This window comes from Perissodus microlepis, chromosome 8 (genome assembly GCF_051167445.1).
Source record: "Perissodus microlepis isolate ML-2025 ecotype Zambia chromosome 8, ASM5116744v1, whole genome shotgun sequence".
NCBI lineage: Eukaryota > Metazoa > Chordata > Actinopteri > Cichliformes > Cichlidae > Perissodus > Perissodus microlepis.
The window spans coordinates 20,251,932-20,276,770 of NC_140468.1; the positions used below are offsets into that span (position 1 = coordinate 20,251,932).

The 24,839-nt window shown below is 42.1% G+C and overlaps 2 protein-coding genes across 2 annotated transcripts; one reads left to right on the forward strand and one right to left on the reverse strand.

Moving 5' to 3' along the window:
• Positions 1–83: 83 nt before the first annotated feature.
• On the reverse strand, positions 84–11,942 carry atpaf2 (ATP synthase mitochondrial F1 complex assembly factor 2). The gene is made up of 8 exons (XM_084938116.1): positions 11,392–11,942; positions 11,255–11,299; positions 10,987–11,135; positions 10,650–10,747; positions 9,791–9,871; positions 1,583–1,695; positions 1,226–1,341; positions 84–903 (listed from the first exon to the last, which is right to left on the reverse strand). The coding sequence occupies exons 1-8, from the start codon at positions 11,507–11,509 to the stop codon at positions 766–768; spliced, it is 858 nt and encodes a 285-aa protein (XP_084794242.1). The 5' UTR covers positions 11,510–11,942; the 3' UTR covers positions 84–765.
• A 3-nt stretch (positions 11,943–11,945) lies between these two features.
• On the forward strand, positions 11,946–16,915 carry LOC146381921 (glucose-induced degradation protein 4 homolog). Its single transcript, XM_084938117.1, has 6 exons — positions 11,946–12,315; positions 12,705–12,764; positions 14,202–14,309; positions 14,405–14,506; positions 14,595–14,725; positions 15,481–16,915. The coding sequence occupies exons 1-6, from the start codon at positions 12,124–12,126 to the stop codon at positions 15,542–15,544; spliced, it is 657 nt and encodes a 218-aa protein (XP_084794243.1). The 5' UTR covers positions 11,946–12,123; the 3' UTR covers positions 15,545–16,915.
• Positions 16,916–24,839: the final 7,924 nt, after the last annotated feature.

Below are 24,839 nucleotides of genomic sequence, written 5' to 3' on the forward strand. Positions count from 1 at the left end.
TGTTATATAAAGTTCATTATCAGATAAATATGTCATAAGGGAAAATGTTTTGTGAAAAAAAGAATATGAATCATATCCACAAGCATGATGTCATTCCTTGATTTATATCAACTGTAATAACAACAATTCCTGTGAAGACTGCTCTTTGCAGAGAAGCTTTACTAATAAAGGCGTTCTCTCTACATTTTCAGTTTTACACTTCACCAGCAAAGAAAAATACCGTGACATACAGAACATAGTTAATTCATTAGCAAAAAATAATTAGAATTCAGAATTTAATGAAGTTTATATTTTTCACATGTAATTGCCAGAGCCAGACAGCACACAGTGCAGTCAGTACAGACTGAATAGTGTGCAGTTAAGATGAGCATATCTGCTTTCCAGTAGTGACATTGTGGCTCAAAGAAAGCAAAAAAAACAAAAAAACAAAATCAAATGCAGAATTATTGCTCCACTGCCACAGAGACAACAAAAACCTTCACTATTCTTCTGAGGCAATGTGTCGCTGTCCAAAATGTCACGGGTGATTGAGAACCCACTGGAAACTCTGTGAAGGGTGTCACACTTGGCAGCTGCTACATGTAAACACTGCAAAAAGGAGAGCCAGCATGTTTTACTGGAGTGAGATGACTGCATAACAGATCACAACAGAGCAGCTGTCACTGCTAAACAGAACAGACAGAATATGCAGCCTTTTTATGAATGCAGAGACATTTATACAACATAGGTGCTGGGGATGTTCTCAGTAGTTGATCCTAATCCTTTTCAGTCCTGCAGAAGTTTATGTTTGACAGTCGAACTCTCGGATGTGAGGTGAACAAAAAGGGCACCAGCAGCAGTCCGTGCCCTCAGCTCATACATGTCGTAGTCATGGGCCCACTCCACGTTTCCCCAGCGTCGAATCTGTGAAGGGGGAGAAAACGAAAGAAAGAAATACGTTAATAGGATTAAATAGAGAATATGTTAAGAGTGTTGACCAGAAGAGCATCATAAATCAAGACATTTGCAAAAAAACAAGCAAAACTTTCACGTTTTATACATTATGTACTGCCAGGGTAGGTGTCATGTAAGAGTGTCAGTAAAGCGAAAACAACAAATCTTAGAAGCTTCTCGTAATGACAAATCCGGTACAAAACCAGTTTTGTCCAACTCCTCAGTTAAGCCAATACATAAACTGACTGAAGTAATATAAAAAAAAAAAGCATATGACTCAGCAATTCCCTACCTGGTATTCCTCCTCCAGTCTGGAGAGCAACACCGCCTGCTCCACGCTCAGGTGCCTGTCAATCATGCCCAGTGACAATACAATGGACTTGAGCTGGGTGATCACATATTCAAGTCCTGCACAGGAACAACAACACGCATGTAAAATTTAGTCAAATCACATATCAACCAAACCATGTGATTTAAACACCACACCATCTCCACTTCAAACAGCATTTCCCTTCCTCATCATCAGCTGTGCTATTTATAGTTACCAAACAAGCAAAACATGTTAGATACAGGCAAATCCCATCTAAAACAAGGTCAAAAGAGTGAAAAAACAAAACAAAACAAAAAAAAGCATATAGGTGTGTGTTACCTGTCAGAGACCAGAAGTTGTGAGACTTGAGATGTTGCCGTAAGGTGTCTTTGGTTGCCTCTGGAATCTCAGGGCCCAAAATACTGGCTGAGGAGCCAATAGTGACGTTATATCTGCAGCGAAGTTGTGGGGAAAATAAAAATTAGTAAAGCACTTTCAACTGTTTCCAAACGAGAACGTCGATGATGTAGGAGCTCATCAAGCTCACGCGCCATCATATGTCATAGGTCAGTGTAATGTGTGAGAAAGTGATGCCATTTTTGTATCACTGGTTGGTTTTATTGCACAAACTAATGAGATTTTAAAAGTCATATCCAGGGAAAATTTATCTCATTCTGCACCAAATGTGTGTTTGAGCTCAAGAGTACCATGACTACATGGTCAGTAGTAACTATGGCCACAAAAAGCATGATTAAATATCAGCATGTCATAGATTTAATCATAATGCTGAGTTTACGGTGTTATAAAGGTTCCAGCCACACCTTCGAGTGGAGTCAGCCAACAGGACCAACTCCCTCCCTGATCATGACCAACAAGATCATGATCAGCACCACCTAAAAAGATACAAGTGGTGCACAACTAAGCAATATTTCAAGCTATTGCATCACATGGTGTTTCATGTAGTCCTTTCTTTAATATTAAGTTAACAGCTTCGCTAAATGGTTCCAACTGAATATTGTTCAGCTCATCAGAAGTGAGATTTTAGTGAAACTGTAAGCACTGTGCATGAAGGTTACACTGGAGAAATCCCAAATTGAGCATCTGAAATTTGCCAAATGGCATCCTATTAGTTCTTGTTTTCAATCATCAGGCTTGTTTTTTATAATTTATCATTTTAAAACATAATTGCAATGATTTTGTGGTCTGAGCATGCTCAGACGACTACATTTTTGAAAAAAAGAAGAAGAAGAAGAAGAAGAAAAAGGGCATTTACAGATGACAAAACTCATTTTATGAACATTACAAGCAATTAAATGCTAACAAGCACTCTGGGAGGAATAGTGATTCTTGTGAACTGTGAGCAGGTGACTGTACAGACCTCATCATTGCATAAGCTCATCGGCCCTTTGGTGAAAAAGCTAAAAAGTTGGAAAGAATGTAAAATATGAATCACTTCTCCTTAGATTTAACTGAAATATACAACAAATATAAAGTATCAAGTGTTGAACATGAGTAAAAAAATATTGTTCTTTAAAAAAAACCCAAAAAAACAGCACCCATTTTCAAATTTCTACTTTTAACATGTTGTAATTTTTCTAGTGGTTAACACATTTGCCTTACATGCAAAAGATCCCCACTTCAAGACCAGAAGGAGACCCTTAATATACTCCTAGTGTCACTCCCAACACCAGACACATGGGAGTATTGTGTCATCACAGCATCCATTTAAGATCTGTGCCAAATTAACATCTGGTGTGGTGCGCCATTGGGAGATAAGAGAGCAGACGAACGTGCCAACCTACCTCAGAAGCTGGGGGATTTCTTCTCAGTTATATAGCATATTTAAAAGATTTACAGTATCTAAAGATATCACATTCTCACGCATAACTTTCTGCTTAGAAGAGAAGAAATACCTGCATATATGGCACAAGGCTAAAGAACAACATGAAATGGCTTAAAGTTCCCAGAAATCACAGCACTAAACACTCTGTAATCTGACCAAATGGATAATAGAAGCTCATTCAGCTTGTTATGAATGAAACACAGAAATCCCTAACAGCCTGGCTCCGTAGCAAGATTGTAAACTGGTTAAACTGGCCAGGCTACAGTCCAGACCTGTCAAGAAACATGAAACAAATCTGGCCAGTGTCCAGGTTGGTATTCAAATAAATAAATAATTACTAGAAATTGTTGTTGACTTTTTTGCATTACTTTACTTATTTACTCCCCACAGCAAGTAATTCATTTATCTATGCAGGTGATACAGATCAAGTAGTTAAACTACAGACAAGAAGTAACTACTAAATTACAAACTCTAATTTCCTGCTTCTAAATTCAGACAAAACTGAAGTGTTTTTTTTACTTTGTCCTAGAAGCATTACATGTAACGAATAGTTATGTCTATAACTTCTGTTCCCTGAAGGAGAGGAACGAGGTACAACACATAAGTATGGGATATCACGCCCTCGCGTGTCCTGGCTGAAGAAACCTTTAATCACGCCTTTAAGGCAGATGACGTGTGATGACACGCGCATGGCCCCGCCTGCACATATAGCCGCTGTCATCACAGTCATCCCTCAGTTTGATAGCTGCTCTTCACCGAGCCAAACTGCTCAGTGGGGCCACCTTGTGTTGTACCTCGTTCCTCTCCTTCAGGGAACAGAAGTTATAGACATAACTATTCGTTCCCTTTCAGTCGATTCACTCGGTACAACACATAAGTATGGGACATATATACACGCCCCACAGAGCAGCCACCGAACCGGAATCGGACCACCACATCCTTAGTGAGTGGTAGACCCAGCAGAAAGGACAGCATGAGCCTCCGAAGGGGCTGTAACGTCCAACCGATAAAACCGCACAAAAGTGTGCGGTGATGCCCAACTAGCTGCCGCACAAATATCAGCTACAGGCACCCCTTTAAAAAGAGCCCATGAGGTTGCCATCCCCCTGGTGGAATGAGCTCTCACCCCGTGGGGCAAAGCAAGACCACTGGTGCCGTATGCCAGTGAGATAGCTTCTATAATCCAGTGGGACAGCCTCCGTTTGGACAGAGCTCTACCTCTATTTGGATTAGCGAAGCAGACAAACAGCTGGTCACATAAACGCACATTCTGAGTGCGCTCAATGTAGGTGCGTAGCACACGCACTGGACAAAGAGAATGCATCCTCCTCTGCTCCTCAGATGCAAAAGGAGGGGAGCAAAAACTCAGCAACTCAAACTCCATTGAGCTAGAAGATGCAGGCATGATCTTGGGAAAATAGGCAGCATTTGGACGCAATACGACCTTGTGGCCATCAGAAGAGAACTGTGTGCAGGAGGGATGCACAGAGAGCGCATGAAGGTCACCCACTCGCTTTGCCGAAGCCAAAGCGAGAAGTAATGCAGTCTTATATGAAAGAAATTTCATATCCACAGACTCAATGGGTTCAAACGGGGGGCTACAAAGGGCCTCCAGCACCAAAGACAAGTCCCAAGCAGGGACACTGGACTTAAGCACGGGCCTCAGCCGGCGAACTCCTTTCAGAAAACGTATGGCGAGGGGATGCGCACCTAGTGTCACCCCGTCAAAGCCAATATGACAAGCAGATATAGCTGCCAAATAAACCTTAATTGTCGAAAATGAAAGGCCCTTATCCAGCAGCTCCTGCAGGAATGTCAAAACATCCACAATAGAGCACTGAAATGGGAGAGTGTGGCGGTCCTGGCACCATTGCTCGAAGGCTCGCCATTCATAAGCGTACAAGCCTCTAGTAGATGAGGCCCTAGCGCTCTGAATTGTCGCTATCACACTAGGTGGCAAACCCTTAGCAATCAAGTTTAACCTCTCAGCAGGTAAGCATGAAGGCGCCACAGATCTGGGCGCGGAGGAAACACTTCTCCTCCCGCCTGAGAGAGGAGATCCCTGCGGAGAGGAAGCTGCCAAGGACTCGCTGCTAGCAGGCTGATTATCTCTGCATACCACGACCTTGTGGGCCACCAAGGGGCCACTAGAATCAGAGAGAGGGAATGCCGACGCACTCTCTCTAGAACTGGAGATATCATTTCCACTGGGGGAAATGCATACAGGAGCACGTCTGGCCATTGGTGCGCTAGCGCGTCCAAGCCCAAGGGTGCATCGTGGTCGATTATGGAGAAGAACAGGGGGCAGTGAGTATTTACCCTGGAAGCAAAAAGATCTATTTGCGCATTGCCAAATAGGTCCCAAATCTGAGCCACTATTAAAGGGTGTAACCTCCATTCTCTCACCAGAGCATCCCCTCTGGAGAGAAGGTCCGGCCCCAGGTTCAGGTGGCCCGGGACATGGGTGGCTCTTAGAGACAGAAAATGAACACTGCACCATAACAGCAGAGAGCGAGACAGGAGCAGCCCGGGCTCCCTCCAAGGACTGAGAGCTAGCATGCAAGACGCGGTTACCGGCAGCCTCCTCCGGAGGTGACGCGATGCACACAAACGGTGAGAGAGAGTCCAGCGTTGAAACGCTCTCATTTTTAACAGTCCAAGTGGCACTACGGCGATCATAGATGCCATCATGCCCAACAAGCTTAATATCGTCTGGAAACACAGTCTGCGTCCCAACTGAAACTGAATTAGGCAGCGATGAAACGCGGCCACTCTGTGCGCGGCTGGAAAGCGAGCATATTTCCAAACCGAGAAAAGTAATCTGCTGACTCGGGATTAGCGAGCTCTTTTGAAAGTTCACAGAGAACCCCAGTGTCTGAATGTGTGACAGAACCAGCGACAGCTGTGTCTCCACCTGCTCTCTGGAGCAAGCTACGAGAGCCCAGTCGTCTAGGTAGGCTAAGATGCGGATTCCTCTCTCTCTGAGGGGCGCTAGCGCTGCCTCAGCACATTTCGTAAAGGTGCGAGGAGCGAGCGACAGCCCGAACGGCAGCACTAGGTATTCGTAGGCTACGCCCTCGAATGCAAACCTCAGAAACTGCCTGTGTTTCGGGTGTATAACCACATGAAAATAAGCATCTGTTAGATCGATTGTTGCAAACCAATCTCCCGGGCCGACCGCATTCAAGAGCTGTCTGAGTGTTAGCATCTTGAACCTGTACGTTCGTAGATACGTGTTCAAGACTCGCAGGTCGAGGATGGGACGAAGCCCTCCCCCTTTTTTCGGAACAACAAAATAACGGCTGTACCAACCTTTGTCTGTCTCCGAAGCGGGGACCACTCGTATTGCCCTTTTCTGCAATAGCGCCTTTATTTCCTCTCTGAGTATCATGGCCGCCTCGGTGTTGACAGTCGTGTTTACGACTCTTTGGAAACGGGGCGGCTTGACCCGGAACTGCAACCGGTAACCCATGGCAACGGTTCGCAGCACCCACGGAGAGGGGGCGCAAGCGCGCCACTGAGGGAAGTGAGCAGCCAGCCAGCTGACCTGCAGCACCGTCGGCGGGGCATTGTCGCCCCCCAGTGTGTCTGCAGGGGACTGCATCACCTGCCTGACCTGGCTCATTCTGCCTGCAGGCTGAGCATTTGTGATCGTTTGAGAATAAACAACACTCTTTATTGATTGTAACATGGAAACATGTACATTTATACATTTTGTTGGCGGCACCTTTTCTGGGGCACAACAATGAAAAACAGCGGGAACACTCGATGTGGTCACCTGAACATTTAACACACCTGAACAGGGAGTTACCTGAGGCATTTTGTGTGCAGGGGTTTTGTGCTTGGGAGACAGTGTTAGGAAAGTGCAGCGCCTTCTGGGGCTGACAACCTGAACAGAACTTAAGCGGCACCTCTTGTGCGGCAACAGAGGGGTAAAAACAGCGTCTCCCTGCTGCTGGACCCCCTCTCCACTCGAAACCACAGCTAGGAGGGCTGAGGCTTCTTCCTCCTGGGCGTCGGGTCCCGCCGGGGGCCCGAGGGTGGGCCTTTGCTCCAGGCCGACTGGCGTGGAGCTCGGGCCGGAGGATGTGCTCTCGCTGGCGGCACACCCACTTCAGCAGTGGGCGCCGGTCTCTTGCCAGTCGGCAGAGGAGCGGCGGGCCTGTGAGAGCTAGCTGCGGGCTTGGGCTTGGGCTGACGTCTGGGGATGATGTCGCGCAGAGCTTCCGTCTGCTTCTTCCTCAGATCGAATCTAGCCTGAATGGCTTCAAGTGAATGTCCGAATAACCCAGCCGCAGACACTGGTGCGTCCAGATATACAGCTCTGTCCCTATCCGGGACATCAGAGAGGGTCAGCCACAGGTGCCTCTGCGCCACTACTGTCGAAGCCATCCCTCTGCCCAGGGAGAGCGCTGCACAGCGAGACGCACGGAGGATGTAATCTGTGGCGACTCTGACCTCGTTAAGAAGAGGTGCCAGCGGGCTGTCATCAGGAACCAGCGATCCGAGCTCCGTCAGGCACATTGCCTGGTACGTCTGGAGCATGGTGACAGAGCTCATGGCGCGAGCAGTGCCAGCCTGAGCTCTATAAATCTTCTCCAGCTGCGAAGCAGAGAATCTGCAGTGCTTGGACGGCAGAGTTGCGGGGCCGCCGACACCATGGTTATGGGACGGGGCCAGATAAGCAGCCAGAGACGGCTCCATAGGGGGTGGGTTAGCTAAGCCAGCCCCCTCGGCGCCGTCCAATTCCATGTACTGTCCATAGCCGGGCACAGTGACGCGGGTAGACAGAGGTTTGTCCCATGATGCTGTTAGCTCGCAGAGAAAGTCTGGGAACATGGGAAGGCAGTTTTTGTCCGTTGCGCGTTCCGGTGGGAGGAAAAACCCCGCGAACCGCGACGGCTGCTGAGCTGGCGGAGGAGAGGGCCAGTCCACCTTGCAGCTTCTCAGCAGCACGGCGAAACAGGGAGAAAAGAGAGGTGTCGTCGTGGCCGACCGGCGCAGCAGCGGCGGTACATTGGGCCGACAATGAGCTCTCCTGCTCATCCTCCGACAAACCATGGATGTCCAGGCCGATGTCCAGCACGTCATCGTCGTCCTGGGGAGCGCTGGCGGGCTTCAACCCAGGCTGAAGCCCGTCAGCGCTCCTGCATGGTTCCGGCTCGTCATCGGCTAACCCGTCAACATATTCCATGTGGTCAGCCCAGCTAATTGCGGGGACATCGACCGGAAAATCCTCGTCTTCGGACTCGGACGAAGCCGGGGCTCCAGACTCGGAAAGGAGAGGGTCATGCCGTGCGACAGCCAAGCGTCCCAGCACTTTTTCCACAAACGTCATCCGTCTTTCCAGGGTCGAGCGCCGGAGCTGGCGACAAAACGCACAGGCTTCGGGCTCCGTCAACGCTCTCCTAGCGTGGACGATCCCCAGGCAGACAGGGCAGGCATCGTACTGGTCGCTGTCGTGCAAAGAGAAACCGCATCCCCGAGGACAGGGGCGAACAGAAGATTTCTGCTTTGTTCGCTTCGGTTTGGAGTCCATTCCAAAACACAAAGCAAAACGCTGCACGGGAAAACTTGAAATTAGCGCTCCGCGGGCAGCCTACACACCAACTGCGCGGTGGAAGCTAACACCAACAGGGGCAGTTAAGCTAAGTTCAAGTCGGCAGACAACGGAGCTAACTAGCAGCAGCTAGCTAGCCCAACTCAGCAGAGGTGTTCTCAGCGAGGTGAAGAGCGTAAGAACTGAGGGATGACTGTGATGACAGCGGCTATATGTGCAGGCGGGGCCGTGCGCGTGTCATGACACGTCATCTGCCTTAAAGGCGTGATTAAAGGTTTCTTCAGCCAGGACACGCGAGGGCGTGATATCCCATACTTATGTGTTGTACCGAGTGAATCGACTGAAAGGGAACCAGATATTTACTTGAGATGGTTTTAACTTGGCCTTCAGTAACACTGTGAGGAATCTTGGAGTCATTGTTGATCACAGCATGTGCTTCAGTGAGCACATTAAACAAAAATGTAGGAATGACTTCATTTATTTGTGCAATATTCCTAAAATTAGAAACATCCCAACAAATTTATTATTATTTATAATTGATACTGTACTCATTATTATCATAAGGTTGCCTTAAAAGTTCCTTGAAAAGTCATTCAGTTGCTGAATATCACAGCCAGAGTAGTGACATGACAGATGGCTGCTCCACCCTGAGCCTGGTTCTGCAGGAAGTTTTTTCCTGTTAAACTGAGTTTTTCCTTCCCACGGTCGCCAAGAGCTTGGTCAATGGGCATGATTATTGGGGTTTCTTTCTAATATTCCAAGGTCTTTATCTTACAACAGTGTCTTATGGTAACTGTTACAAATTGAGCTATATAAATACAACTGAACTGATGTGAATCAGATACGCTGCTCATTTTAAGGCTTATGTTACTGCACAACATCATCTGTGTAACATTCTGTTAATAATATTACACAAAATCTTTATATGCCTGTATTTCTACAAAAATCACTATTCAAATAAGGAGAACATGCACAAGATTTTCTTTAACTATTTTGAATTAAGTACAGCAATGTGAACACCACAGATGAGGCCTTTTACACCTAATTATTGTTATTAGGAAAAGAAAGGATACCCCGTAAAAGAACACGAAAATTTTACCTTCAAAACTGCAGCATGTACAACAAGAGCTAAAGCTGTTCTTACCTTTTTTCAATCCACTGCAGCACAGGGTCCCATTCATTCCTCTGCAGCTCGACTAAACCATGGGGCTCATCTACTCTGTAACTACACAAAACACAAATCCTACAACATTAAAGTCACAATAACTCCAATCAATTGGTGGCAACTAAGCAACATAAAAAAACATCAACTCAGAAAATAACCAGCTAAGTTTGTCTACAGTGTCTCAATGTCTCTTTATAAGTGTTAAAACACTGATTTTTTATTAATAAAATGAACAAATGAGTGGCTCCTATGAGGAAAATGCTTTAAAAATGTGATATTTAACAGTGTAACACAAGTAGATTTTATAAGCAGGTACAGGAGTTAGCTATCCATTTATTCTGCTACTGCAACAAAATAATTTTCTTTTTAAGTCAAATTGTAGAATTTTTCATATTTGTCTTTCAACACAATGTTGGCTTTAATTGTGATTTAAGTGACGCTGTTTAAGGAAAATACCCGAATAGCATCATAATTATGATCAGGAAAGCATACATATTTAAAGCTATAAAGAAACAACAATTAACTGTAGTGCAAATCAAACTGTTCTTAAAGTATCATAGCACTCTGCAAAGGGACATTTTTTTCCCAAGGTGAAAAAGACGAGTATAAGTGTTACTGGATATTAATACCATAAAATAGTTTATTTCCTGTCTTATTTTGTATAAATTCAAATTTAAATAATTATCAGATGCATATGTGGATCTGTGAATGCACATGGGCGTTCACAGGATATATGGACTATGTAGATGTATATACATGCATTTGCATATGAGTTTATGTTTGAAGTTTCAGAAAATTAAACAAACCTAAAATAAATAGAAATAAACAAGTGCCATACCAGATGGTGTCAGTCTCCAGAAACTTGAGAGCAGCGGTGATCATTTGTTCTTTGCTGCGTTGGGTGGGATTGTCGAGAGCCGTGTTGCACAGGGTAGTCTGAGGAAAGAGTTTCCCAAAATTAATATTACAGTGAAATTTTTGTATAAATATCATGGCAAAGTTATTTTAAAGGTACACGTCCTGCAAGCTGTTGGAAGATCTGGGTAACATTCCTTTTATAAATATGACCTATCAAATCATAAAACTCCTCTCAAATTTTCCTTTTCTCTGAACATTATTTTATGTAACGTAGGTGCCACCAGTACTTTGCTACAACTCCATGTCAAATGCTTTACCAAGTGCATAGTGTAGAACTTGAGTGTGTCCCTTTGAGCATCCCACTCAGTTGCAACAGCGATGGCCAAGGCTTCATTTGGCACCGTGAACAGCTTCCCTCCTGGAGTTTTCAGCTTCCTTTGGTCCAGGTTTATCTCATATAAACCACCTATATAGAGATATTTTTCAAAAGATATCCAGAATGACACAATCATAAAGATGGGGCAGGAAAACCTGCTACTACAATACTATACTTGACTGGATTACTAATGACAAAACTACAGATACCTTCACTTTGAGATATGCTGACATCTTGATAAAATCTCTTCCTTTCTGGTGAACAGAAAAACGCCACATCAGGGTGAAATGACACAAATCTTCTGCAGATGACGGGAGCTTTCATTCAATGTGGTTATTGCTCTTACCTGCTGTGGCTGCGGAGTATGTCGCAACACATTCGTAGTACTGATTTCTCGAGCACACTTTACTGAGAGAAAAAGCATTCCCAACCTGACTCTGAAGTCTAACTATACACCTAAGCATAGCGGAAAGTATGTGAAGATGTGATGCTTTTAAGTAAGGCTGACTGAGAAGAAAACACACCTGCGAGATGTCTGTGTCTGAAACGTCCTCATTTAACAAGAGTTAGCACTGCACGCATAGGTTCCTATTAGCATCAAGTCTTATTTTTAATCCATTTATCAGCTGCTCAATTCTTAAGCATCTCTTGTGTTCAAAAACACGCGTGTGACCTTCGGCGCTTGACAGCAGCGTAGAGGCTTCTAGTTTCTTTGGGAAATGTAGTTTAAAAAGCGCTTCTATACGTGCGCTACACACCCTTACACAACAGTTGGAAAACTACACCCAAATATTTCCACGAAACCTTCCGCATGTCGAACCAATGAGCTTCGAAGATGTTCGAAAGCCAGACTCAATTGACCAATGAGAGCGGCGGATACTTCTCGCTAAAACACCGCGTCGAAGTCCACTTCTTTGGGAGCTTGGTTGCTGGTAAACTGAACTGTAGCGGAATTAAGTGGAATTTGAATGTTGTTGGACCTCTTCGGCTCTCTGCCACCTCCTCGTAGACGCCGACAGAGTACCTCTCCTCGACGGCAATTGCCCGTGGTCGGTGCCCGGTCAGCGAAGCGGGAGCCATGCCTGTCCCCGCTGGATACCTCAGCGACTCCACCGCCGCGGCCTTCACATCCTCGGCCTCACTTATCCCGCCGCCCCCGATAAACACGCAGCAGCCCGGTGTTGTCACTTCGCTCCTCTACAGCGGTTCCAAATTCAGAGGCCACCAGAAAAGCAAAGGAAACTCTTATGACGTGGAGGTCGTTTTGCAGGTGGGGCAGTGAAGCGGCTATTTCATTATTCAGTCGAGATGTCAGAGGCATTTGGTCATCTGTCAAACGGGCGGCATGATGATTGACAGGTGGTAAAATCAGCCCTGTCCTGTCCCGTAGCAGTGCCCACGACTGAATACAAACAAACATTTTAAATTTGTTGTCAATGTTTTAATGCAGCTGAAGTAATTTATTACTATAAATACTAATAAGGACATTCAGAATTGGTGTAAAGGCCTACACAAACATTTACCTCAGTAGAAAATTATTTGTATTTGAGGTTGCTGTTAGAAATTAAATGTTTAGCATTGGCTTTGTAAAACTATAACTTGATCTGAACTGATGTCAATGTGATGTAGTTTATTGTATGTCTTGCTTTCTTTTTAAAGCATGTGACCATGGAGGATTCCTACTTATGTGGCTACCTGAAGATAAAAGGACTAACAGAGGTGAGAGAGGTGATTCCCTTCATTAAAGCATGAGCATAAATAATTTATACCATGTCTGGCCACAGCTGTCATGGAAATTGTTGTGACTATTTTTGTAGTAGCAAACATGTCTAACAGTGCCAAGAGAAAAAGGCAATAACAATCAAAGTATCAATTGGTGTTAAAGAAATCACAGTGGGAAACGTAAGTACAGCTGTTTAGCAAAAGGAGTAGAAGGGCTAACTTCTTGAAGGCTTTTTGCATTTTTTTTAAAGGTTTTCTTGCACATACTGTCCACACTTTCCATTAAACATCTACTAATTCATTTGCTGGTCACTATAAAATATACATTTCTAGTTTAATTTCAACTATTGAACCTTTTCTTTGAGTGCTCTTTGAAATAGTTGAATCAGTGACTGCACTCTCCCCCTGAGGCAGATCACACCAGTTATTGTGGCTGTGCAACTCCTTTTTGATTGGCCTGTCGAGAACACATTGTTCTAATATGCATGTCTCATCAATAAAAAAATGTTGTTAGGTTAATACTTAAAAGTAGTTTTGAGATTGTCACACAGGTTCTTAAAATCCTGTAGGTTTTAATTTGTTAACGGCTTAAAGTCGGAACACCTTAATACTACAGAAATGAGCGGGTAGTCGGGATCGGCCACAGACAGATTCATGGCAATGGTAGAGAAGATATAAGACACCCAACATGTGTTATTCAGTAGGCTACATTTTGAGCTCACAAACAGGCAGTTTGAGTTTGTGTTGAGGCTGTGTGCACTAGGTGTCGGGAAAGGCAACGTTTATCACAGGTTTAACTCGAATGGCCACATGTAACCAGAAGAAAACAAACAGTCAAAACAAGACTGTAGTTAAGTTAAATGACTTCCTGAAAACTTATATTTGGGCTTTTAGTTCATCCTCTGCTTCTTCCTTGTCATTTTAATTCAACTTTCTTCTGATTGGTGGATGTTATACTACTAATCATGCCTTAATAGCAACGTTTAAAGATGGTGTGAATAAGATGTTATCAGCACACTGGCAAAATGGCCATAACACTATCTCTGCAGGAGGTGTGTTAAAATCTATTTCACAGAGTAAATTACAGCTAACGCAATACATGCTATAATTAGTGTCCTCGGTTATTACAGAAGTAATTACTAGGTAACAGCTCACGTCTTTGTGTTCCTGCTGTACAGAGCATCCAGAATATTCCCACTGTATGAATGCAGTGGTGAACTAGCTGTGACATTGTGTTGGCTTATTACACATACCTCTTATTTGTCAGTCTCTAAATGATCACTTTCTGTAGTGTTTTAGAATAGAAGTGTCTTTTATATAATTGAACATTAAGTAGACAGATGTGTTTGTTATCATTTAATGTTACTTTCTTTTTAATTACAAAGAGTAGAAGTGACCAGATGTGCCTTCAGTTGCTTCTCGTTGTTGTTTTAGGAATATCCAACACTGACCACTTTCTTTGCTGGAGAGATCATCAGTAGGAAACGGCCATTTCTCACTCGGAAATGGGATGCAGATGAGGATGTGGATCGTAAGCACTGGGTATGGTGAAACCACTTTTATTTGTAAATTACAAAAATTATTCTCCATCAGACTGATTTATTCTGACCTATCCTGTAAACATTTTTTGTGTCCAGGGCAAGTTCCAGGCCTTCTACCAGTATGCAAAGACATTCAACTCTGACGATTTTGACTACGAGGATCTGAAGAACTCTGACTATATTTTCATGAGGTGGAAGGTACGATTACCGAACAGTGAACTTAACTATATTCTGCAGTAGGTTGCCTCTTATATTTCTGTTGGTTTTTCTCACCTGCCTGCCTTAGGAACAGTTTTTAGTCCCTGACCACACAATTAAGGACATCAGCGGCGCTTCCTTTGCGGGATTCTACTACATCTGCTTCCAGAAATCCACAGCAACAATTGAGGGCTACTACTACCACAGGAGCTCCGAATGGTGATGCAGCACACTAAAAGTTATTGTGATTCAAGGTTGACTTGTATTAGGAGCTTTAACCAGCTGGCTCACCTCTGAAAAGTTGCTTTATCCTAGACTGGCTGAAAATGAACGGTTGGGGAAAACTCATTCAGTCAGCTTCTCTCAAGTTTTCTCAATTGTGGCTCCTCAGATAATTAGCAGACAGCTCCAGTTTAAAATGTGTAATTTTATATACACAAAGCAGAACAGTCCAACCCGCAGTTTGGTCTGTTTAATTTATGTGGTTATGCTGCCTGGTTATAAGCAAACTTAGCCCCACTTTTACTCCATCTCTAGTGTTTTTGTGCATTCTGTGGTAGCAGTTTAACTGTTGCTGTTCAAAATGGTCGCCAAGCCATTTTTATCTCACCAAATTCACACCTACAGTCAATTTACAGCCACCAATTAAACTAACATCCAAGTCTTTGAGGTGTGGTTGTTGTTGAGGTGTGGTTGTTGGCACCATTGCCTTACAGTCTTTCTGTATGTTGTACCTATGCAAAAATTTTCATATTGCCTCATATTATACAGAATTGAAGCCAATACCAATATATTTGCGACCAGCCAATATCAGATAGGTGATTGATATAGGTCTGGCTGTAATATTGCATTCGCAGAAGTGCAGCACTGCTCTGTAGCCTGTACCTACAAAAATGTGCCTTCTCACTCTTATGTCTGTATTTCTCACATAGTACTAATGTATATACATGCTGACATATACTATCTCCTACCAGGTACCAGTCTTTGAACCTCACCCATGTTCCCGAGCACAGTGCAGCAATCTACGAGTTCCGGTGACCCTGGTCGGCGTTGTGGATCTTTCTTTTGTTGGACTAAGACTTAAAAGCAAAGCAGAGGTCTGCAGACGCTACTAGGGATTTGGACTTGGAGCAGTACAAACTTTTACATGTTCTCAACCAGTGGGTGGACAGACGAAGATGAGTATACAGGATATAAGGGACAAATGAATGTACGCATGGAAACGCTGGAAAGGAAGAAAGTGCAGGTGTGCTCCCTGGTTGGAGCTTGTAAAGTCAGAACCAGCAGCAAAGACTGGGTGTGGTTCATATAGTGTGCCCCTTTCTTCATTTCTTTTAATGTCTGGCTTTAAAAATGCTTGGCACAATATCTCGAGACACTTTAAGCTGAGTTGGGAATTCTCCTTCTTATTTTGCAAATCGAAACGTATCCAGCTTTCATTCACTTGGAATGAGCAGAATAAACCGGTTCGGCGACCGTCAAGGATTCCTTGCAGGACTCTGTTCTTATAAACACAATCTCTAAAGAAGTAAATCACCATGTCGGTGGAGGAAAGCCAACACAGAAGGTTAGGTTTATCAGGTTTTACAATTGGAGCTTTAATAAGCTCATAAGCTAGAAAGTCAGTATTTTTAGGCTAAGCTGGTTCTTTGTTTGCCTGCCAAGAGTATATGTTGTTTTACTCTGAATGATGGTCACTGAGCGGCACTTTTTCTTTCTTTATTTTTTAAAAATGGATACAATCTGAGAGACACAAGCTTTTCCCCTGTGTTTATAAAACCGCTTGGGAGATCATCACATAGGATTGCTGTGGATCTTATTCTTTTGAGTTATGTTTGCACAGGTTTTGTTTTTGTTACTAAAATGCTTGCAGTTAGCGTTCTACACTTACATCCCAGTACACAAGCTTCAAGGCCGCAGGTTTCACACTTTTCATTTTCTTTATTACATGAAGGCTTTAGAGCCAGTACAATCCCATAACAGTATTCAGAAGAGAGTATTTTTTTATCCTGCACTCCGCATCAAACGAAAAGCTTTTTACTCCCCATGTGTCGTTTTAAATTAAGACCCCCCACCACCCTACATTTGTCTCCTCAACTATGCAACACTTTCAAGATAGCACTCCCCAAAAGTAAGGCCCTGATATGTGAGAGGGAAAATTTGATTCTATCCTTAGAGTATATGAAAAAGAACTATCTTAATTAAAAGGAAATATTTTTGTTATAAATATATGTGACAACACTCTCCTGCCTAATCATGTTCCCCTTCTATTTGATGGTGCCATCTTTTTAAAGCTTATTAGAGTTGTATTATAACAAAACGTGTTTGTTTGAGACTAACATTGGATTTGATTGGTGGTGTGACTATAAAGAGTGGAATATGGATTTTAAAAAAAATAATTTCAAAACACCCTTTGTTCTGTCTTATGTGTTTGACCTCTTTACAATAAGTTGTGGTACGTGTTCATTTCAAAGACTGATGAAAGGTGTGATAAACTGGAAGATCATCTTGCCCTCTGGTGCCCTCTAGTGTCGCTAAACACTTGTTGCAGCCTTCCTGAGGATTTATCGACCCTGACTTTGTTTTGCAGCATTGTGCAAAGGTCTTGACCTATTTGCAAAGGTCTTTTAAAGGTTGGGGGTTTTTTTTGGGACGTTGGCTGCTTGTACTTTTAACACATTTTTAAGAGAAGGTTGTTTTTGTTCGTTTAGCCACTGGCCTATGAATCATAAGCACAAAGAAGGCACTTAAGTCAAGGGATTGTCGAACACAGTTAATTTAACAGTTGACATCTTTAAACACTTTGTTACTGGCAGTTAAAAAAACACATTTTGGTCACATTTCTTTAGTTGAATCGATATAAATATGTGAAATAAAACACAGTTTGGCAGAGAGGAAACCGTATTTTTGCACCAACAAAATGATTCACAAAAAGCTACAAACTTCTCAGCATGGTGTAAGTTGTGTCTGTGAGAAATCTGACTAAGCTGGGCAAGTGGAGGACAAAATAAGAAGTTGCAGGACTAAAAAAGATCTGCAGATGATGAACAGTATCTGAATGTCATGTCTGTAAGTAACAGGAAAAAACAATCCAGCAAAGACCTGACGCAGGATCTGAGAGATCTACCGAAGCCTCATCAGAAATGGTCTCAGTGGAAGAAGCCATTCTCAATAAAAGGAAAGCAGGTAGGAAAAACGGAGGAATGATAGATTTTAGCGTGACAATGATCCCAAACTTTCCCACAGTATAATCATGCTTGGATAGAAAAACACACAATAGAACAAACACTGTCGGTTGTGGATGGGCCTCCTCAGAGTCTGTACTTCAACATTTGTGAAACAGTGTGAGATCATCTGGATGAAGCACACAAAGCCTGGAGAACTGTTCCTCAAGATTAGTAAAGAAAGTACCAGAAAACCTGTCTCAGTGAGTTCACACCATGTTGAAGAATTCCTTGTATGTTTGCAAATGTTTGAATGCATTTCTGTATTCATTTCTTATTTTCCCAACAAAGAAACCAGCTTTCAGCTGACTGAGACACAAACACACATCCTGTATTGAAAAAGAAATTAAAGTATTGTTTGAAAAGTAAGAAAGAGACGCTCTACTCGCCTAAGGAGAATCAAGCAGCTGCTTTAATTACATATATTTGTTAGCTAACATTTAGCCACCTTTCATTATTATTATTGTTTGTTTTTCTTGTCTGCTGGCCTGAATTCTTGCAATGTAGCAATCCAGTTAGTACACAGAGGAAAGCCTTACGGATGGTTAAGAAATGGGGAAACTGAGTAGTTGTGTTAAGCTCAGGCTGGACTGCATTTTCCAGTTTATCCTCTGTTTAGTTTAGAGGCCGCAGCATCCCAGAATAAACAAAATCATTTTCACTACGTGACTGCAGTGACAAGCAGGTGCTCATTGGAATAAACTAGAAATGGTGAAAGATAGCTAACCTATCAGCACTTTGTAGTGTTATCCCCCAACACCACGTTTTAGGTTCCCCTAAGAGTAAATAAAATAATGAGTAGTATCATCAATCTAAAAGATTTGCTTTCGCTAAAGGTGTTGTTACAGGTAATGTAGTGCACCTGATTTAAACATTATATTCTTCAGCATTGCATCCTTCAAAGAATAGATGAGAAAAATACGAACACTTGTCAAACTGTCAACAGAAGCAAAAATATGAAAAAAGATAAGTGTTATTACAACAGTCAAATATTTATAATACAAATGACCACCACCATCAGAGGCACTCAAGCCCAAAAAATGGATAAACTAACATGTTAATGCAACTGACAATACAGATGAAGCCATTTTTGTGGTGTTTTGAGCACAGATTCAAAGGATTGTTGTACTGTGATGCTTCCTCTATCAACACACGAGCACAAACAAAGCTTCCTCAGAGACCCTTCCCTGTATTCACCGCCTTACCACCAGCTCGACCTCCTCTCCCATCCTGTTAATTACAGCTACCACTGGATGGTGCTAAAAGCCATGCAAAAGAAATGCTGAATACGATCACTGTTACATGTCAATAGGCAAAAAGCAATAAAAAAAAAATGCATTATTACCTTTTAATTATTTCCCTTGGATACTTACAGACTACTGCCAAACAACACACTGCTTTGAACTTTCAGTTTTTCAGAATAATGTAGACAATGTTACATTTTTTGGCAATGTTCCAATTCTTGTCATCCGGAAGCTGGGACCTTTTTTGTTTTCATAACCTCAGGTGATCCAGTTCTTTTGCTTCTTCTTCCACGACATGACATTCGTTACATCCCATCTGTGATTTATTATGTAGCCGGTACAGTTATTGCTGCTCCTTCGCCTTAAGCATCACCAGCAATGGACAAAACTGTAGATCAGCCAAAGACAATGAATATCTTGTTGTAAGAAAACATTTCCTAATACCAATGACACCATTTTGCAGTTAGCCACTACAATGGAAACCACTGTTAATTACATAACAAGGTAAAAAAAAAACAGATTATTAAAATTTCCATAACCAGTGCCAAATAAAAGAACCTGTTTGAAGTTTGGTAGCTTGATTTTGCGGTTTGCGCATTTATTGCAGTCACTGTAAGACGCGATACCTGCTAATTCTTCTTTAGATTCATTAATAAAAAGTTCCAGTTCTTTAGTGGATTCCCCCCCTTTTTTTAAGGACATTCGGACACTGTTTTCTGCTGTAGATAGTTTAGATAGCTTTTTAGTCATGCTACATCCAAGTTTTTTTAAGCAGAACTATGCCAAGATAGACAACAAGGAATTATTTTATTTGATGGTGCAAAAATACTATAAAATACGATGTTATAGCTGTCACCCTATGTTATCTTTGCCAATTTTTTTTCCAATTTTTTTGCACAGAATCAACTAAAGAACAAAATGTGCATTCTCAGATTTTTTGATAGGGTGGATGGATGCATGGATGGATGGATGGATGGATGTGTTTTTGTGACAGCCTGCTTTAACAAAGTGCCTTAATGTACAATTTAAAACTGGCTCATCCCCTGAGTTAGGTAGGTGACTTTTCTATGCTTGATTGATTTTAAATGAAAAAAAAAGAGGTTAGGTACAAGAACTGGATCCAAAATGAGGAAACAAGCCTCAAGAATTGCCACTTAAGTGCATTTTTTAAAAATGTATATGAAAGCCTCGTTGTTTGGAAGCAAAAAACAAAAAAATACTTCTTTATCCCTGTTGCTAGCTGGAATAATTGTGACTTACGATCTTGCTCTGCTCTGTAGATCCTTTGTCTGGTACCAAGACTGCATACCGTCTGAGGGTGGACAGGGCTGGGAACCCTAACCTATGTGGGCGGTTTGCATGCCTGAGAATGCCGAGAATAGTGGCAGGGATTTGTTACCAAATAACATTCCCATTCTAATTTTGCAATATGCGATCAAAGTATTTGTTTTACGGCATGTGTTGTGCAGAATTCTTTCCCTAAAGGAGTGGAGCTGGGTCACTTTCACATTTTTTATTCCTTTCACACTTTCTCTACTCATTTCATCAAGCAGAGTATTTTGGTTTGTCCAACAGGCCACTTAGCATTGTGAAAGCTACATTTCTGGCGTCCCAGAAGCTTTTTTTTAATGCAACTTATCAGAATATGCAGAATATATTTAAGTAAGTAAGTAAGTAAAGTTTATTTATATAGCACCTTTCACAGGCATATGTCACAAAGTGCTTTACAAGGTAAAAACATAATACAGTCATAAAATACATCATAAAAACCCTGGTCTAATTAAAAGCTTTTTGAAATAAAAATGTGTTTAGCTGCTGTTTGAAGGTCTCCACTGAGTCCAAACCCCGTAGAAATAGGGGAAGTGCATTCCACAGTCTGGGTGCAACAGCTTGGAAAGGTCGGTCCCCTCGGGTTTTAAAACGAGTGTGGGGGACCACTAAAAGGTTTTGGTTTGATGACCTCAGGTTACGAGTGGAGGTATGTGTACGAATCAAATCAGCAATGTGGGGGGGGCTGTCTCTGTAATGCTCTAAAAGTTAAAACTAGAATTTTAAAATCGAACCTGAATCTGATTGGTAGCCAATGCAGCAACTTTAAACCAGGGGTCATATGAGCACCCTTGTTCGAGCAGGTCAGTAGCCTCGCTGCAGAGTTTTGAACAACCTGTAGGCGGGCTAGCCCTTTCATGTTTAGACAAGTAAACAGGCTGTTACAGTAGTCAAGTCTTGTAGAGATAAAAGCGTGTATTATCATCTCGAGTTCACTCGTTGACACGATGGATCTATGTTTAGCTGTAAGCAATTACTGTTCAACCATTGTTTAATGTTGGTTAAACAGTCAATCAGATTGGAGAGCTTATGAGCTTCAGCAGGCTTAAAAGAATAATATAGCTGAATATCGTCAGCAAAAAGATGATACGATACTTCAGGAAACTGCTGTATTATCTGGCTTAAAGGAAGAATGTATATTAAAAACAGAATAGGTCCCAGCACAGAGCCCTGAGGAACTCCACACAACAACTCTGTAGATTCCGACATGATCTGGTTTGCAGACACACTAAAACTCCATTCAGATATATAAGATGAAAACCAGTCTGGAACAGAGTCATCCCAACCAGGTCTCTGTCTGTTTATCAGGATGGTATGGTTGACTGTATCAAAGGCTGAGGTAAAGCTAACAAGACTAGGACTGTATTCTCCGGAGTCTGCTGACATCATAATATCATTAGTAACTTTCAGTAGTGCTGTCTCAGTGGAGTGCAATTTATGGAACCCAGATTGAAAACAGTCATGGATGTTATATTTCTCCAAGTATGCCGTAAGGTGGACAGCTACTGCCTTCTCAAGGAGTTTTGACATAAATGGGAGTTTGGACATAGGTCTTAAATTTTGAAGTAGTGTTGGGTCCAGGTTGGGTTTTTTGAGCCTTGGTTCCACAATGGCATGTTTTAAAAAGCTGGGGAACACCCCAGTCTGAAGAGAAACCCAACCCAAGGACCATTGGCGTCAAAGGCATTAATAAAAAGCTTAGTGGGGATAATGTCTGAGGGGCTTGAGGATGGCTTCATTTTGTCAACCAGGGCTGCTATTTCATCATATGTTACAGTTGTAAAAGTCGACCAGGAGTACAAAGGGAGTGCCTGACTCGGAGAACAAGAAAGCTTTGGGGAGATTTTAGCACTGATGTCTTTAATCTTATCAACAAAAAATCGGAGGAGTTTGTTACTATCTACTTTAGAGTGTACATCTAAAGGTACCACATCTGGGGAGACAATAGCACTAATTTTGTCAAAAAGAAACTTGGGATTTCTCTTGTTTTTTGTTATGACTCTAGAAAAATATTCTGATCTAACAGTTTTCACCGTGTCATTTAAGGAGAGCATGAGATCTCGAAGGTGGAGCCTGTGTGCGTCAAGTTTGGTTTTCTTCCATAGTCGTTCTATTTAAATCAATTAACAATGCGGTTTTGTTTTTGAGACATGTTACAACAAGCCTCACGTGTTATATTAACCTCTTAAGCCCCAATGTTTCGCAGTTGGTCATCATCCAAGGCATTCTTTTTAACGCCCACAGTTTCTATTATGTTGCACTAAATGCAAATTATAGCCTGGTATTATCTTTGCTGGACAAATAAATCAAGGCCTTCTCTGAGAAGAAAGCAGCATTTGAAAGGTAGCTGTATATTTTATATATTTTATTTATTGTTTACTCTATTTAATTTGTAAAATATGTATATACACACACACACACACACACACGTAGAAAAACATATTTAGTATACACATCCAGTAATGCATACACTCTTATATTGTACATATATTTATTACTCTCAGATTTAGCCATTCTTATATTTTGCTTGTTTTATGTGATTGTATTTTTTGCACACCTCTGTTGCTTGTGAAGCTCGCACACAAGAATTTCACATCACATGTACTGTACCAGTGTACCTGCACATGTGATGTGACAATAAAAGTGATTTGATTTGATTTGAAATGCTGCTCCAAAACGTGTATGCTCCCCCACAGTATTGCAGATAGTCAGGAGGACTCAGGGTTGGTGATTTAGTGTTTCAGGTTCATGTTCCCATATGTTTAATCCAGTGCAGTGACTTCCGGGGGGCCAAAGAAGCCAAACGTCCCATATCCATATATTCATGCAGAGATAAGAAGTGGCTTTAGGATTGTGCGTATTGTTAAACTAAATATTGAATGACTTGGTGTAGCGCAATTGTGGTTGTGACACTGGGAAAAGAAGCGCCTACAAAGACAGGAACAGAAAATGCTGTAGGTGGATGTGAGCCAGTGACACTGGCTTATTATTCTTAGATTTTTCCCACTCACTCAGACATAAAGTCTGCCTTAAAGTTGGCAGCAGGAGAAGATAACGATGATTATGAAAAGTGTCACTCCTCTGTATAGTTAAGAGCCCAGGACATCTCTGATTGGACCTACCTGGCGTTTTAAAAAAACTGTCTTAGGGCAGGAATGTGAGCATCGTCTGGACAGTTTCATACTAATCCACAAAAGTTCCAATCTGTGGCTTTGAACCCAAACTTTGTCTAAGTAACTGGACTTGTTCTTCTTCTTTTCCCCAAATCTAACATTCAAATCCAAGCACTCAATCATCTGTGATTATCAGCATCTGGGTCAACAATGCGAGGCAATGTTGCCGTCCTCATAAAACAACAACTGATGATTTTTGTTTTGCACAACCACAAGTGACACAAGCCCGATTATGTTATAGTGTCTCTACTTGCACTGACAATCCAGATTAGCGGAGGTGGACTTTTTTGTATTGCCTGTCACCTTTATGAGCTCACAATGGTTAAAATTTTACAAATGAAATGTTCAAATGAAATGTCTGCAGGCAAAGTGCATGATGTATTAATATATCATGGATTTCTGTGTTACTCTTTTGCATTCAGAGCAGCAGCTTTGCAAGTAAGCATGATCTCCTTTTAGCAGAGGGACATAAATGCACCATAAATAGAGCATCTGCACTCTCAGCTTAAACCAAACGCCTACAACGATGGAGATAAAAGTGGTTTAAAATAACTCCTCCTGAGACAAGAAGGTTTTAGCCTTTGGCCTGTCAAACAAAAACAAGGTGGGGCTGTTGATTACTGTGTTATTGTAACAGAGGAATTTGCGTTCACAAATGACTCTGCCTGGAAACAAATGCAGACAGATATAATACAGGAGCTGTTCCATGGGTAATGCCAGCATTGCCTTACATTTGAGGAGTCATTATCCTAAGAGCATATATTACGCACAATGCTTTATGTGGGCGTACCTGTGACTTCTCGGCAGTGGCTATATAATTACAGTAACGGGTTTCCTTCCAGCACAGCTTCCTCTATTAACAATTGTAAGGAACTTCCAAAAGCTTTTATGAACCAACTCTGCCTTCTTATGTTGAATGTAAGCGACAAAGCATCTGCTGCACATCACGAACATGTTTCAGGCTCTTCAATTAGCAGCTTTCACATTAAGTTGCATGTCTAGGTCGAGCTGTTTCCTGAGGTTGCGTTTGCATTCTTATGCCTCGCTCTGCTGACATGTTTATTCTGCTTGAAGAATTTGGCAGTGTTTGTTAGCGGTTGTGCTGCAAGTCATAAAAGCATGACAACTGGCACGTCCACACTTCGTTTCCTGTCTGTGTGACAGGTAATGCATTTCTTCATGCATTTCAGTTTGTGCTGCATTTTATTACAATACTGTAGTTAATGGAAACTAAACTGAAACGAGAGGTGAACAAAAACAACATAAAAATAAAAATTAAAAAATGGACTTTTGAGGAAAATTTAAACCAACTGAAATGATTTTGTGAACTAAAATGAAATAAAAAATAAAGAGGTAATGTGCT